We start from the raw sequence: 17,282 nt of genomic DNA on the forward strand, positions 1-17,282 counted from the left end.
GGGAGAGGTAGATCGCGGCGAGGCTGAGGGGGAGAGGGCGTCCGGGGCTGAGGGGGCTGAGGCGTGAAGACCCTGAGGCAGGGCAAAGGCATGGTGTTCAGGGCAAGGGTGGCCAGCACGGCCGAGGGAGGGAGGGAGTGGTGAGGGCGGCTGGGGCCTGGGCGTGCAGGGCCTATCGTCCCAGTTTGCGGAGTTCGGACTCTACTCCAAAAGCGGCAGGAGGCCATCGATATGCTTTTAACTGGGGAGTAAGATAAGGGTCTGTGTGTGCACGTGTGTGCCTGCCTCTGTGCACGTGTGCCTGCTCTGGCTATGGGAGGAGACTGTAGTGGAAGCACATAGTCCCCCCCACAGGCTAGTGTCCCTGTCCAGGTGAAAAAAGAGCCCCCAGGTACAGATAACGCAGGTTGCTCACTGTTCAAGAGCATCCGGGCAAGGAGGACTCGTCGGAACAGAAATAGAGCCCTACTCCACTCACCAAGCCGTGAGCCCTGACACAGACCTGAGTCTGGCCAAAGGTGAAGGGGGAGCTTTTTCTTATTTGCTCAAACGTGTCACTGCCCACTGGGCTGTGCATCCAGTGGACTGCTGTTGTATGAAAGGGGTATCTTCCTTGTTCTGTGTTCACTAAGGAGCCACCTGGGCTAACAGAGGCCCTACAAGAGTGAGTGGTGGCTTGGAACAGAGTGAGGCGATCCAGATGGTGAGAACCAGCCCACCGGTAGTGCCTTTTGTGGGCAGAAATATCAGGAGTTTGTAATGACCCAAATGGGAATGAGGACGAGGAAGGGGTCAGAGATGACAGCCACATTTCTGGCAAGAACCTCTGGAGGATGCAGGAGAGACAGACTTGGTGAGAAAGATCGTGACTGCTCCTAGTGGTACCATCCTGAAGCCTTCTGGTCAGAAACCAGAGGCTGGCAGCTGGGGCCCAGGCCTCGTGGATGGAGACTGCTGACAGGTCTTTGGCACCCAGCAAGGTCACAAGGGTAGAGTTTAACATGAAATCTGAGGGGTGAGCCATGGGTATTTGCTACATTGGTTTCATACATTTTAATATTTAAACATTTCAGTGTTAAGCAGCATTTGAACTAGGAATTTGAAGGGGCTCCAAAGTACAGTTGAGTTTTCCTAGCGAGTCTAATATTAACCAGTCAAAAACCTAACAGTCAAGCTGAGGGACCAGAGGTCTGTGATCTGTCCCCATGCTCTCCTTCCTTGTATTCTCACTGGATTCTGTGGCCTCCTCAAAACCCAGTGCCTTGGTCTCCAGATTTTTCATCTTTCCTCACAGCCATAAACAATGATAATGTGAGGATATATTGACATAAAAAAAAAACTATAAAACAGTAGGTTTTAACTCATTTTTGGAAAACCATAACTTGAAACTAATGTATAGATGCAAGCATGCAAAGAGAAAAGTCTGAGCGATCATACCAAATGATGGCAGCATCTGGATGGAGGACTTATGGGTCATTCTCTGTGCAAATGATGGAACCGCGGGTGTGTTGAGACTCCAGGCTCTGGCCTTCAGATGGTGAAACAGAGGCATGGGAATCTACCTGGCTCTGCCTCAGCTGGATCTGAGAGTCTAAAGGCACTTAGCTAAGGTAAGGCACATGTGTTTATTATTTCACATTTTAATTAACTGGTGTAGTGTGTACAATTCATTGGCATTCAGCACACTCACTAAGTTGTGCAGCCACCGCCTCTACATGGTTCCAAAGCAGGTTCACACCCCAAAAGCATCCCCCGGGCCCCTACATAGTCTCTCTCTCTTCCTCCTCTCGCCAGACCCTGGCAACAACTAACCAGCTTTCTAGATGTTTCATTTAAATTGAATCATGTGATAGGCGAACTTCTATGTTCAGCTTCTTCCACTTTTTAAAAAATTAATTTATTTATTTTAATAAACATATAATGTATTTTTATCCCCACGGGTACAGGTCTGTGAATCGCCAGGTTACACATTTCACAGCACTCATCATAGCACATACCCTCCCCAATGTCCATATCCCCACCACCCTCTCCCGTCCCCCCTCCCCCAGCAACCCTCAGTCTGTTTTTTGAGATTGAGTCTTTTATGGTTTGTCTCCCTCCCAATCCCATCTTCTTTCATTTTTTCTTTTCCTACCTCCCCCCTCCCCCCCCACATTGCATCTCCACTTCCTCATATCAAAGAGATCATATGATAGTTGTCTTTCTCCGATTGACTTATTTCGCTAAGCATAATACCCTCTAGTTCAATCCATGTCATTGCAAATGGCAAGATTTCATTTCTTTTGATGGCTGCATAGTATTCCATTGTTCCACTTTGTTTTTAAGGCTCACCCATGCTGTAGCTTATATCAGTAGGTCATGGCTTTTTATGGCTCCATAATACTACTCCACAGTAGAGATATCCCACATTTGTTTATCCATTCATCCATTGAGGGACACTTGGGTTGTTTCCATCTTTTGCCTATTGTGAATTGTGCTATTATGAACATTGGTGTACATGTTTTGGGTTGAGCACCTGTTTTTGGTTCTATTGGGTGTATACTTAGGAGTGGAATTTCTGGGTCATATGGTGATTTTATGTTTAACTTTTTGAGGAACTGCCGTACTGTTGTCCAAAGTGGTTGAACTGTTCTACTTTTCCACCAGCAACGAGTCCTATTTTATTCTCCTGTCTGCCTCAGCACTACTGGCTGGTACATAAAGAGAAATCAGATGCCTGGCACTGTGAGGAATCTCTTTTCCTAGGCTCTGTTTGATATTCATGACAATCTAAGAACTAAGGTTGATATCAATGTTCCCATTTACAAATGGGAAACCAAGGCCAGAAAAGCTGAGATCTCCTACCTGAGGCCTCATAGAATCACCATTATTCCAAAGGTTGTGGATTTAAGAGGAAAAAGTCATTAAAATCCCACACTTATATCTTTGAAAAATATTCCCTGCTGCACCAGCGCAGCCCAGAAATGGGCCAGTGAGATGGACAGTTCATAAATGGCATTACATTTTGGAAATCTCAGGGAGAAGAGAACATCAATTCAGTTTCGTTTAACTTAAATTCCTTAAATTCTCCTCTAACCTCTTATCAGGGCTCCCTGTAACCCAATGTCAGGCCAATGCCCTGAACTTCTACTAAGAGCTCATTATTTAGAGAAGATGAGTGGAAGAAAATCGTGGCAAGTCCTTTCAAGGGGAAAGAAGTAGGTGGGTGGGTCATCCTTAGTAAGATGTTCAGGAATCCTAGAACTATGATTCCAGCTCCACAGAGATGTTCTGTAACTTTACAACTAATTGTCTGAGGGAGTGAGAGAGTATCAGGCCCTGACACTCAAATTAGGGTAACTCCAGCAGCTTTTATGCAGATGATCAAAGGGACTAATTCTGAAGGTGTGGGTGGGTAAAGAGGGACCGAGGATGGTGCAAGAACCAGGTGTATTATTGCCCAAGAGGCCTGAAGCGAGGTGGGAGGGAGAGATGACAGGAACCTGACCCAGGAGTTGAAAGGTTCAGGGACAAAGCCAGCCCACATGACCTTGCAGGGAGAGGGTCAAGAGAATAAATATGCTGGCCTCACACTGTCTTCCCCTTTCCAGTCTCCTGCGGGTCACCTACGTGCCGAACCCAAGCAGAAGCCAAGAAGAGTCCTCTTGCTGCCATATAGGTCTGCCTCCCAGAACAGGGGCGGGGCAGGGGTATTGGAAGGATTGATCTAGAGGGGAACATGGAAGGTCAGTGGCAGAAAGGACTATAAAAACATCATTAACAGGCAAATTTAATGAATACAAACTTCATTCTGAGACCAACCAGACTAGGTTATGCTTTCCTTGATATTGTGATGTGAGTGCAGAGTGGCTGCCATTAGTAAATCAGAGCAGGGAAGTGGCTGCAGTAGGGAGGGCAGAAGGACAACTTTCTGCTCTGAAAATTCTCTAATGAGTACAACTGCTCATCCCCAAGAATTCTACTTAGAGAAACTATCCGAAAGAAAAACATGTACAAAGATTTATTGCAAAAGTGAAATATTGAAAGCAGTATAACGTGTAAGAAGAGACTAGATATGTTACATGTACCTTGTCAATACAAAGAAAGTGAGTGACGGCGTGGGAGGAGCCATGCCACGGAGCACGGGGCCTGGGGTTATTGGGATCAGACTGTTAGTCCCGGGCAGCTGAAACGCTCTGTCAGGGAAAGAGATGCCTTTGTAATGGAGACGTCTGGGGGAGGCACCGCCTTAACCAAGGGATCAAACTTTTATCACTAATGATGGGGCCACCGGACATTGCGTGGTGACACGCAATGGCAAGGACCCAACATTACTTCCAAAAATATTTAAGCTGATGTAAATCATGAACAAATCCAGATAGTGTGGAATTCTGAAAGATACTTTGGGTGCTCTTCAAAAAATGTCAACATCATTCTTAAAAGGTTTGCTGTAGATGAAAGGAGATGTAACAGCTAAACACTGTGTAGGCTGGAGTGCCAGGTCTATAACTTAAATTCAAATCATTCGTGTGTGTGTATTGTACACACCTGAGCACAGAGCAGCAGATAGGAGAGCAAGAGGCAAGAGCAAACAAATGTAGCAAAGTGTTAAGAACAAATAGTGAATTCACATGAAAGGTACATGGACTTTTCCTGTATTATTGTTAATTGTTCTTTAGGTTTGAAACTTTTTGAAATAGACTTCAGAGACTAGATCTGTTTCCTTGCTGGTAAAAATCTCTCTGGGTTGTAGTAGGACTAAATGAGGTCGTACATATAAAATGCTAAGCACACTACAGACACGAAATGTCAGTGATGTCCCTATGCCTTATTATTTATGATCATGATAGAAATCACTAAGTATTTCCACCTCCCTACTTGCCAGCATGTGGAAGGATCACACTTCTCTGTCCCTTATGAGGTCAGCAGGACCAGATGACTGGCTTTGGACCATGAAACGTGAGATAAGCAGACCCAGTTTGAGTCACTGTCCCTTGTGTTTACTGCTTCACACTGGCTATGCAGACTGAGGATGACACAGACTTTTGTGTTGTGTGAAGCCAGTGAGCTTTAGGGACTGTAACTGAAGCCTAATCTAACCCAGAAGTCCACAAAGTATAGCCTCAGGTCAATCCTGCCCACCATTTATTTTTGTCGATCGAGTTTTGTTGAAACACAGCCATACTCATCATTTATGGCCTATGGATACTATGACAGCAAGAGTGGGTGCAACAGAGACCTTATGGCCTGCAAAGCTGAAAATACTTACTATCTGGCCCTTCACAGAAGTTTGCTGACCCTTAACCAAGGCAGTCTTAACTGCTACAATCAAAATAGGAGACAAAGTGAGAAAAGAAAACCCAAACCATCTATAAAACATGACAATACTAGCTGTATGACCTTGAGCAAGTTACTTATTATTTGTATAATTTTTTAGTTGCCTTGTGTGTAAAATGGTGGTTATACTAGTATTTACCTCCTAAGGTTATGATGAATGAATTCTTGTATGTAAAACCCTTGGAACCAGGACGCTTGGAAGGGAAATGCCAGAGTAGCCAGAAGGGCAGGGATATGAACTGATGAATATAAAATCACTAAGGCAAGAACCTAGTAAACGTCCAATTATTCCAATTACATAAAGATGAAATATATTTGAATAGAAACAGAAGACTAGAAGACAAGAACACATAATAGCAACAGTGGTTATCTTTTAAAATATTAAGAGAGGGTGCCTGGGTGGCTCAGTGAGTTAAGCCGCTGCCTTCGGCTCAGGTCATGATCTCAGGGTCCTGGGATTGAGTTCCGCATCGGGCTCTCTGCTCAGCAGGGAGCCTGCTTCCCTTTCTCTCTGCCTGCCTCTCTGTCTACTGTGATCTCTCTCTGTCAAATAAATAAATAAAATCTTTAAAAAAAAATATTGAGAGAAGACAGTAGTGGCTTTTTTTCTTTGTTGTAACATTCTGTGTTTTCTACAATTGAACATATATAATAAGAAAGAAAAATCCATGTTTTTTTAATAAATGCTGAAAATTTTTAATATTTGTCATTTCACAAAACATCTTTTGTTGACATTCTACAAATGATACCATCCAATAATGTTCCAATACTTTCTTCTTGTGAAGACAGTTTATATATCTGTAAAGATAGAAGACAAATTATGGCATGCTAATATATTCATGCACTACTCATTTTCATCATACAAACATGTATAAGTGAAATTTTTATCATTCATCTACTGGGATAATGGCATGAAATCACAAATCACAAACGTGATTAAAATATGCAAAGTAGATGGCAACTCATGACTTATGTCAAAAGCTCCCTTTACATTGCAGTTATGGTGATTAACCCTCTAAACACAGGAACCAATTTGTACAAATTTTAAAAGTGTACATCTAGACATTAAAGATCAAGCTTACACAGGGGAGCCTGGGTGGCTCAGGTCATGATCCCAGGTCCTGAGATCAACCCCTACATCTGCATCTACATAGGGCTTCCTGCTCAGCTGGGAATCTGCTTCTCCCTCTGCCCCTCTCCCTTCCCCTGCTCGAGCTCCCTCTCTTGCTCTGGGTGCTCTCTCAAAATAAATAAAATATTAAAAAAAAAAAAAAACGATCAAGCTTACACAGTGCATTTGAAATATAAAATATAGAATGTATTTATTCTTAGAGAATGCTTTTATCAACTAAATTTCTAACTATATTTTACATAAACCTGCACCTTCTAATTCTTAGCCTCTATAATTATTTTCAAGTAATTTTTAATTACATTAACCTTTCTTTAAAAAAAAACAAGCTTTGGTGATCAATAAGCAAACAGCATTGGTTTTATTCTACATCACTTTTTTTTTTTTCAAGATTTTATTTATTTGACAAAGATCACAATTAGGCAGAGAGGCAGGCAGAGAAAGAGGAAGCAGGCTCCCTGCTGAGCAGAGAGCCCAATGCAGGGCTCGATCCCAGGATCCCAGGACCCCAGGACCCCAGGATCATGACCTGAGCTGAAGGCAGAGGCTTTAACCCACTGAGCCACCCAGGCACCCCTCCTCATCACTCTTTCTAAAAATACAGATTTACAAACCTTTTTGACTTCTGTAGTATTTGTTATGTCAGGAAGGTTTTTCAGAGAAATCTGATGACCTTCAACCTGAGATATTAGGTCTTCTTGATTTACTTGTTTTTCTCCCTCTTCAATGTAAACAATTAGAATTGAAGTGTCATTTGCTGAGATACCAAATTTTTTCAAAGCTTCTGAAATCTAAGGGAAAAAAAAAAAGGCAAGATAATATACTAGTAGTTTCTGTGTCTGAAACATCTCCCCATCAGCCTCTTTCTCTGGCTGGGAGTTATTTTACATTTCCTAATGGTTCTCTCCACCTACAATGTTTCTCTTCAACAGCCCTTCCTAACACCCGCCAGCTATGCCTCTAGAGCACTCTCTGCTCACAGGTATAACTCCTTACTGCACAGGCAAGCCCATTCTTGGCATGGCACACAAACACCCCCTCCTTCTGATCCCCAGTGACCCTCCAGCCATGCATGCCTACCTTCGAGCCAGCCTGGACTGTGTGGGGGTCCTATCATTTCACAATTTTCCTCCTCCTGTCTGGAGTGCCTCATCCTTCACCGTTCAGTGCACATGGCACTCCCCACTGCAGCCCCCTCCTTACAGGAGTTGCTTCCTTGCTGTTCCCATAGGTTTGACTTATTATTCCCAATATATAATTTATCTTAGAGCAGTTGGATTTCTGTCGTTTCCCTGCCTTCCTCAGGAGCATATTTCTTTCTCCTGCCCTGGAACTGTAGCCAAGAGGGACCAGCCCAACAGATGGTTACTGAATTGAATAGTTTCTCAAGTTACTTCAAATGATCTCAAAGAAATAATAATTATCTGGAAATGTTTTTCTCCAGGTACCAAGGAGTTAATTCTATTACCCTGCATTTTATAAAATTTCAAACATTATTTTAAATCATGCTGTAGCATTCCCAGTTATCCTCTGGATGCTATTATTACCTGGTTGTGTTATTAACAGTAGTAGTAATACTCAAACTTCATAAGCAAAATTTTCAGGGTTGTTATTTTTTTAATGTGCCACATATGGAATGTCTTTAGCTCAGTAACTTACCATCAGTACCTCAAACCACAAACTTCTTGTGTCCCAGAGGTGTGATAGCACCCTTGTTAAGGGCTGTTAACCGGAAGACTTCTGGATATGGAAAAGACATGGATTCTATCCTCAAGGAGTTTATAGGGAGAATAGATGTGCATGATAACATACAAATATCTATGCTTAATGTTTTACCATGTAAATGTATATATCATTTAGGGGGATCTTCCTGCTCCTATTATATGATAAGGACAGATAAAACTATCCTCATTTCATGTAGCTTAACTTTTCTTTACTCATATCTGAAATGACTAATCTTATTTGTCTAGTAAGAGGCAGTGCTAAACCTCAATTCTGTCCAGAACTCTCTTAACTATTATTTTGCTTTGTTACCAACAATAGGTGTACAGGTGTACAGGAATTCAGCCTCCAACCCAACACTAGGGAACACATGGTATATCATGACAAGGTTAACAGAAATAAATTAAGTGAAATCCATATTAATTACATTGTTATTTGGGGAAAGGTTGAAAATAATTTCAGTTGATAGAGTTCTTGTCTTCATTCTTCCCAGTTTGTAGAGATGAACTGCTTTGTTTGCTGCCACAAGTATCTGAAATGGATCGACAATCTACCAAAGAGGACAGAAAGAATTACACATGGAGCATCTGGAGCACCCTGGAGATGCATGCCTTAGCTTTTGGTAACTCCAATGTCAGGCTGTTTTACTTCATCACAATTTCTGTGGACTACGTTTTCAAAATTGCTGGGTGTTCAGAAAATCATAGAATTTTAAAGCTGCAAGAAACTTAAGTAGTGAAAATTTTTAAAATAACATTTTGTTGAGAATATCATGGGAAAAGCCATATTCTAAACATTTTACGTGTGATATTTTAATCCTTAAAACTACCCTATGAAATCAGTATTATTATTCATGTGCAGTGGATAAGGAAACCAAAGCAAAGAGTGTCTGGGTTTGAATCCCAGCTCTGTCACCTAACCACCGAGGGGATTTGGGCAAATTCCTGTTTTATCTGTTAGATGCAGATAGTCATAGTACTTATTTCATAAGGTTGTTGTGAAGACTGAGCTGGTATATGGAAAGGAACAGAGTAAGCACACTCTGAAGGTTGGCCACCACTTGCTCAAAGTTGTAATGGCAGAGCTGGGATTAAATTCTGCTGCCCTGTTTCCACGGTGTGGCCTCTTAACCACTATACCTGTGTCCTGTGCAGAGATTTTTTTTTTTCCCCAACTAACAGCTTTTTAAAATTTTTATTTATTTTTTAAATTCTTTCTTTAAATTCAATTTAGTTTACATATAGTATATTATTAGTTTCGGGGGTAGAATTCAGGGATTCATCACTTACATATAACACCCAGTGCTCATTACATCAAATGCCCATCACCCAGTTACCCCATCCCTACACCCTCCTCCCCTCCAGCGACCCTGTTTGTTTCCTAGAGTTCAACATCTTATGGTTTGCCTCCCTCTCTATTTTCATCATTATTTTTCCTTCCCTTCCCCTATATTCATGTTTTCTTTTTTTTTTTTTAATTTTATTTATTTATTTGACAGATTACAAGTAGGCAGGCAGGCTATATTCATGTTTTCTTACATTCTACATAATCATATGGTATTCGTCTTCCTCTGACAGAATTCTTTCGCTTAGCATAATACCCTCTAGTTCCACCCACGTTGCTGCAAATGGCAAGAGTTCATTCTTTTTTGATGGCTAAGTACTATTCCATTGTGTATATGTACCACATCTTCTTTATCTATCGATGGACATCTGGGCTCTTTCCATATTTTGGCTATTGTGGACACTGCTGCTATAAACATTTGGGTGCATGTGCCCCTTCAAATCCTGTGCAGAGATTTTTTCTAGTTCGGACGAGAAGATGAAGATCCAGGAATTTGCCATTAGGTCAGAGCCTGACCACAACCTTTCTTATCTCCTGGAGGAAGTTCCCAGCACTTAGGCTTCTATTCACTGTTAAATTCAAGGTTGGCCCAGTCTGACTCCAAAGCTTGGACAAGAACTCTTTACCCATAGGCGACAATTTTAGGCTAACCTATAATATCATGAAAAATTAACATACTCTTCAATGCCCTGTTATAGCTCAGCTAATCTCACTTATACTCACCACCTTAGGGTTTATTAGTGAACCATCAATAGCACCTTCCATGGCCTTTTTTCTCAAGTCTCCAGCATTTTTTACATCTTTAAATAACAGAAGGGTCACCCTGCATTCGGGAAATAGGTCCAGCTGATGTGTTAACTGCATTTCATAGACAAGCAGGATTCTATTTGCATAAAACCAAAAAGACCAAAAGACTTTGTTTAAAGGTTAATGTTATAATTCACTAAAAAATAGCCTAACAAATAAATTAACTTTAATAAGGTGGCAGAACTGTTGAACTTGAAGAATCCATCCCAAAAACACATTTGGTATCCTCATGAGATGTCTTCCCACCCACGCTGAGTTGTTTCTAGCTTCTTTTACCATTCTTCAGAAAGGATCAAGGTTGCTGCCTGGTTCCCTTGCTGTACAGACAGGATCTAATGCATGGCTGAGGGGAAGCTTCTCTAATAGCCAAGTAGGAGCAGAATGTCAGGAATTTGTTAGACAAGAGGTTGCTGATGCTATTAGTAAAACCTCATGCCAACTTAGCCTTTTTAGCTTTCTGGGCTTACCATTATATGTAATTTTAGCAGAACCTAGACACAAATATTAAGAACATTTTATTGAAGAAAATATGACACCTGACTCAAAGATACTCATTTCATACATGACATCTGAACAGAGAGGGTACAATTACTAAAAAAAGAAAAAGAAAAAAAGATCAATTACTAGCCCTTTCTTACACATAAGTTTAATAAGGAAAGGACAAAGACATAAAAGAAACATAAAAGACAAGAACTTGACTAACCAGAAAGATAACCATATTTTTGAATTGATAAACAAAGTATTGCAAAAATATGATCTTTAAAACAATTTCAATCAAAGTCTTAGTGAGATATTTGGATGAGGCAATCTGATAAATTCATTTTATCCTTTTACTTGGTCGGTTCCATTTCTAGGACTCTTTTCAAAGAATAAACCAAAAACCTGAAAATTTATGTAAACTAGATGTCCCTCTCATCATCCTAATAGCAAAAAGTTGAAAAATTATCTAGCTAATAACGGAATTTGTTGCGCTAAACAACCATTAAAAACTACAGTCCCGAAAAGCAGCTAAGGATGTGTGAAAACAGCAATAAATAACATTGATTAAAAACGCGATTGAAAAACAAAACCTAAAATGTAGCTTCTCAAAAAAGTGCATAAAAATACTGAAAGGAAAATAAACCAAAAAGTTCTGACTTGGTGGAATGACATCTGAGTTTTTATTAGGAAAAAACAGTATGTGTGGGTCATAACTTGGCACACCAAAGTTCAATCTTTATTTTTCCAATGGGAGGAAAAAGATACAGAAAAATATAACGAATATATTCCCAATTTCACAAAAAAGATGCACACAGAAAACAAAAACATGAAACACACCAAAATATGGCCATCTCGGGTGATAAGAATATTGGTAATTTTTACCTTCTATTTAAAAAATATGTCCGTTCTGAATTTTCTACAGTGAGCACACAAAATAGAAATGCATATAATCAGCAGGGAAAAAACCTCTTCGCTGTTTAACACTAGGGAAAAAAGGACCCCTGGCAAAGGTCAAAATAAATTCCCTCACTTAGGCCAGAAACTTGGAATCATCCCCGAACACCTACCCCACAGCTAATCCACAGTCCTGACGATTCTACCTCTTAGGTATCCCTCTGACCCGTCCACTTCTCGCCTATACCCACCGCCCCCAGCAGCCCTGCTCCCTCATCTACGGCTGTGGCCTTCCAGGAGCTGTCGCCTCGCAGTTCCCGCCCTCCCACCAGCCAACCTCCAGCCAGCAGAAAGAGCGATCCCCTCAAAAAGTAAGCCACAGCGGGTCCTTCCGCTGCTCGGGCGATAAAACCCGCTGCTCGGGCGATAAAACCCCCAGCCCCGCCACTCCGAGCCTTCGCTCCCTCCGCTCGCAGACGCGCCGGGCCCACACTCTATCGGCCGCCGCCGCCGCCGCCGCGGCCTCCCCGGCTTCCGGTGCCCGGGCTCTCTCCCCGCTCTGTGCCCCCGATCGGCAGAGCCCCGACTCTTTCTTCTCTCCCACTTGCCGTTAAGAGTCCATTTACCAGGGCGCCCAAAGCCCCGGGTCCAGGTCCCTCTTAGACGCGCTTCTCCGCACTTTCACGACATCAGTGAGCGAGCGCCTGCCCCTGCCGGCCTGCGTTCCCGGGGCTGGCCTTCCAACCCCGAGAGGACGCACACGCTCGCACTTCCGGTCCGCCGGAAGACCTTCCCCTTGGAAACAAAGCCCTCACTTTCCGGAAGCCGGGCCGAAGCGGCGTCCGCCGCTCCCGACACGCTTCTTCCCCAGCCTGAGCTGTCAGCGGACGCGGAGTGACGGGGGCCCTGTCCGTCACTTCCGGCGACGGGGACGGTAAGGACCCAGGGACTGGACGCTGAGGTTTCAGTGCCGAGTCTCAGCTTTGTCTCCGACGCGTGTTGGGCGAGACGTAGGTTTCTTCCAGTGCAAAGAACAGTGTTAGCCAGGATGAGCTCCTTCGTCTCCGCTACAGTTCTCTGCCGGGCAGGCAGGACTCATTCCCTTCTTGCTCTCGGTGCGGTCGGTCATTTGGGGGAGGGTATCCTAGGGAGAGGGAATGGACAGACTTGCCTCCGGTACTTAAAAGATAGGTGACAGGACGCTGATGAAATGAACCTTTTCCTGTATCTAGCAGGCTCAGAAATTTCTCATCCGTAAGAGTGTACCAGCCTCCAAGAGAGGAAGTAATCCTCTAAACAGGTTGCAGAGAATTACTTTCCATGTTTATGGTTGGAGCTCCTCTTGGAGAGCACTTTTCTTTAAACAGGTGCATTTACACAGGTAAATAACAAATATAGCTGTCGGGTAGATGTGTGCTATGGAGAAAAAAAAGCTAGGAAAAGGGAGGAATGCCTGGCCGTGGATATTACTATTTCAAATAGGATGGTTAAGATCTCACCAGAAGGTGACTGGAGGAGGTCTGGAAGCAAGCTGTATGATCTGGGAGAACAGCATTACAGCCAACACAGAGTTCAAAGGCTCTGAGACACAAAGGCCTTCCCCTATTTAAGGGGTAGCAAAGAGTACCCTTTGGCTTGAATACGTGGGAATATATATGTGAAAAAGATATTCTGACCAAAGATTGGTATTCAGACTATATAAAGAACGCCTATAACTCAGTAAGAGAAAACAACCTAATTATGAATGGGTGACATATTTGAACACTTTATAAAAGATACATGCATCAGGCCAACAAACACATAAATGCTCAACATCATAGGAGAGTAATGCAGATTTAAAACATAATGAGCTACTACTACACACCCACATAACTAAAATTTTAAAAACTGTTAATATAAGTGTTGTCAAACACAATTGGTATTGCTGGTTTGACTTTTATAAAATATTACAACCACTTTAGAAAAGAGTGGCCGTTTCTTAATAAATCAAATGTGTATTTACTGTATTCAGCAATTTAATTCCTTGGCATTTACCAGGAAAAATGAAAACATGTACATACAAAGGCCTGTACATGAATGTTCACAGCAACTTTTACTCTTAACAGCAAAAGACTGGAAACAACCCAATGCCCAACAACATGTCAATGGATAAGCAAATTGTGGTAAATTCATACAATGGGATACAGCATTATTATCATTAACAAAAAGGAATGAATTACTGATAGTTGACAATACTTACAACATGGATGACTCACAAAACATACTCAGAAAAAAAACACTAGAATTTATTACTGTATGATCCCTTTTCTACAAAACTCTAGGAATTACAAATTTATTTTAGAAAGCAAAAGATTGCTGGGAATGGAGGAGTGAGAGAGGAGCCTGGAAAAAACCCTAAGGGAATCTTTGCCATGAAGCCAATGTTCTAGATCTTGATGTGGTGTTAGTTACATAGGGAGTAGGACTTTGTAAAAATTCATCATACTATGCACTTTACAAGTATATTTTATAGACGATAAATTATACCTCAATAAAGCTGATTAAAAATAGACATTAAAAAAAAGCAGCTCAGGGGCGCCTGGGTGGCTCAGTGGGTTAAGCCTCTGCCTTCGGCTCAGGTCATGATCCCAGGGTCCTGGGATCGAGCCCCGCATCGGGCTCTCTGCTCAGCAGGGAGCCTGCTTCCTCCTCTCTCTCTGCCTGCCTCTCTGCCTACTTGTGATCTCTCTGTCAAATAAATAAATAAAATCTTTAAAAAAAAAAAAAAAAAAAAAAGCAGCTCAGTTTTTAGCAGCGTATTTGTAACCATCCACAGCTGGAAACCACCATAATGTTCATCAAGTGAATGGATAAGCAAATCATATATCCATACAATGGACTACAACTTGGCAATAAAAAGGAACGAACTGTTGTCACATAGAATAACATGGACGATTCTCAAAATAATCACACTCAATAAAAAAGGCCAGACATTAAAAAGTACATTTTGTATGATTCCACTTACATAATACTGCAGTGACACAAAGCAGATCAGTGGTTGCTTAGATGGGGGCCTTGGGTGGAAAAGGGGAATTACAAAACAGCACAAGGAAACTTTGGGGGTAACAGGTATGTTCTGTCTTAATTGTGGCAATGGTTTCATGGTTGTATACATGCCGAAAGTATCAAATTGTACATTTAAAAACATACAGTATATCATGTCAATTATGTCTCAAACTTTTATTTAGTTTTTGGGAGAGGAAGGTGGGGAGGGGCAGGAGGAAAGAGAGAGAGGATGTTAAGCAGTCTGCGTGTGCAGCATGGAGACTGACATAGGGCTTGATCTCATGATCCTGAGACCATGATCTGAGCCGAAATCAAGAGTCACATGCTTAACTGACTGAGCCATGAGAGTGCCCCCTCAAACTTTTAAAAATCACAATGAGACAAAAATACCCCAGTATTAGAATAGGTACAATTAAAAAAATTGAGGATACTAAGTGCTAGTAAGGATGTGAGCAACTGGAACTCCTATACCCTGTTGATGGGGATGTAAAATAGGTCAGCCATTTGGGAGACATTTGGCAGTTTCTTATAAAATTACATAACAATTACCTCATAGCAGCAATCTCACTCCAAGGGAAATAAACACCTATGTTCACACAAAAACCTGTATACAAATGATTATAACAACTTTGTTTAAAAGTCAAAAACTGGAAATGTCACCTGGTAGATGGATAAACAAACGGTCATCTATCCAACAGAAGGCTAATTCAGCAACAAAAAGGGAATCGAATGTTGATCCCCTTCGGTGACATAGATGGATCTCAAAAGCATTATGCTAAATAAAAGAAATCACATCCATAAGGCTATATACTATGTGATTAAACTCGTGACATTCTGAAAAAGGCAAAAATACCAAAAACCGATCAGTGGTTGCCAGGGTATGGGGTTGGTGGGAACAGTTACTTACAAAATAACATGAGGAAAGTTTTGGGGGTGATGGCAAGGTTCTCAGTTGTGGTAGTCATTATAAAACAATGCATTTGTTAAAACTCCCTGAACTGTACACTAAAAAAGGATGAATTTTACTGTTCTTAAAAAGTCATCTTGGTTGGGGTGCCTGGGTGGCTCAGTGGGTTAAAGCGTCTGCCTTCGGCTCAGGTCGTGATCCCAGGGTCCTGGGATGGAGCCCGAATCGGGCTCTCTGCTCAGCGGGAAGCCTGCTTCCTTCTCTCTTTCTCTGCCTGCTTGTGATCTCTGTCAAATAAATAAATAAATAAAATCTTAAAAAAAAAAAAAAGTCATCTCGGGCGCCTGGGTGGCTCATTTTGGTTAAGTGTCTACCTTCAGCTCGGGTCATGATCCCACGGTCCTGGGATCAAGTCCCCTGTTGGGCTCCCTGCTCAGCAGGGAACCTTCTTCTTCCTTTCCCTCTGCCGGCTCATGTGCACACATTCTCTCTGTCAAATAAATAAAATCTTTAAAAAAATAAAAAAAGTCATCTCAGAGGTAAAGATAATCCCTTTACTACAGTTGCAGAGGAAGAGGTCACTATGCATCATAAAACGAGTTCAAAAGATCTAATTTGGAAAAGTGTTAAATGAGAACTTTCACAAGAATATCAGCCTTGTTCTCTGCAATATATAAACCTGCACAAATATGCATAACTGTTACTATCTGCTAAAGTGAGTCTAACCTTGGAAGTGTTATCTGAACAAATGGGTCATGGAAGACACCGAGACTCCAAAAACTATTCCCAAGTCATATTAAAATAACCCTGAGAATAAATTCCTACCCAAAAGTCTATAGCCTATACTTCTTGGTAAATTGTTACCTTGAATATAACTGACATTTCTGTATTCCTAAAGGTAAAAACATTTGTAGGATCTCCATGTCAGATCAGGAAGAGTTCTGGTACTTCCCACTTTCGTATACATGGTTGAACAATTAAAAACCTGTGACTGCCAAATTTATTAACAAATGCTTGAGTGCCTTACCTAGGTCCTTTGTATCAGAGCCTGATACAAAGGTTAAAGTGCTGATGTTTTATTTGGGAAATGTGCAGACTAATGAGGGTGAGGGGGAAAAAGTGCAGTGAAGCAAGGAAAGCTGAAAAGCAATGTGAGGTAATGGGTTTCCTCATTGGCAGGGTCATTTGGCAAGTGTCTGCTCAGTGGCCTAAGCTTTCTCTGGAAGTCCTCCACAGAAGGGAGCAAGGAGGGGGAGAAAATGCCTGCCAGGCGCCCTCCTGTCCTCTGTGTTTCATTAATCAAGACTCCCCACAGTGGGAGCTTCCTCCTCAACATTTCTGATCATCCCTTCATTGGCAGTTCAGAAAGCCCGATCCTGTGCTGGCAGTAGAGCATCTCCTCCAGCTCTAATGTGGAGAAATGACAGAAGACAGAGAGCTTGGTGTGGAGGCTGTAAGGGCCTTGATTAACCTGGGCTCTAGTCGGCTCAGGGAGTGCAGTAAGGTTTGCTGGCAAGGCGGAAAAGGGGACTGTGGGCCGAGTGACAGATGGTGCCTTTGGGAAGGAAGGGGGGTGGTGTTGAGGGAATCTGAGACTGTGCTTGGAAGCCGCGATATAAATGAAATGAAATAAATACT

The 17,282-nt window shown here is 42.1% G+C and overlaps 1 protein-coding gene and 1 long non-coding RNA gene across 6 annotated transcripts; one reads left to right on the forward strand and one right to left on the reverse strand.

The window, feature by feature from the left end:
- Positions 1–231: 231 nt before the first annotated feature.
- On the forward strand, positions 232–9,011 carry LOC308348654. The gene is made up of 2 exons (XR_013967371.1): positions 232–1,610; positions 8,661–9,011. It is a non-coding gene; the product is annotated as an uncharacterized lncRNA (long non-coding RNA).
- TPRKB (TP53RK binding protein) lies at positions 5,932–12,471 on the reverse strand. 5 transcript variants are annotated; one of them, XM_080812864.1, is made up of 6 exons: positions 12,301–12,460; positions 11,681–11,714; positions 10,235–10,394; positions 8,595–8,717; positions 7,060–7,236; positions 5,988–6,114 (listed from the first exon to the last, which is right to left on the reverse strand). In XM_080812864.1, exons 3-6 carry the CDS (start codon positions 10,373–10,375, stop codon positions 6,028–6,030), a joined length of 528 nt encoding a protein of 175 aa, XP_080668990.1. In that variant the 5' UTR covers positions 10,376–10,394; positions 11,681–11,714; positions 12,301–12,460; the 3' UTR covers positions 5,988–6,027. The 5 variants fall into 5 exon arrangements, with proteins under 5 accessions (XP_080668988.1, XP_080668990.1, XP_080668989.1 ...); XM_080812862.1 differs by lacking the exon at positions 11,681–11,714 and having other exon boundaries at positions 5,932–6,114; positions 12,301–12,465; XM_080812863.1 differs by lacking the exon at positions 11,681–11,714 and having other exon boundaries at positions 12,319–12,471.
- Positions 12,472–17,282: the final 4,811 nt, after the last annotated feature.

The sequence above is a fragment of the Martes martes genome (assembly GCF_963455335.1).
Source record: "Martes martes genome assembly, chromosome: 9".
NCBI lineage: Eukaryota > Metazoa > Chordata > Mammalia > Carnivora > Mustelidae > Martes > Martes martes.

Excerpts from the sequence above, each read along its gene's own strand:
- TPRKB (XM_080812862.1), bottom strand. The coding sequence starts at position 10,375 with ATGCAGTTAACACATCAGCTGGACCTATTTCCCGAATGCAGGGTGACC. Across the intron at positions 8,718-10,234 it reads CACTAATAAACCCTAAGGTG|ATTGTCGATCCATTTCAGAT; the intron begins GTGAGTATAAGT and ends CCTCTTTGGTAG. Across the intron at positions 7,237-8,594 it reads ACCTTTCCCCAAATAACAAT|ATTTCAGAAGCTTTGAAAAA; the intron begins GTAATTAATATG and ends TTTTTCCCTTAG.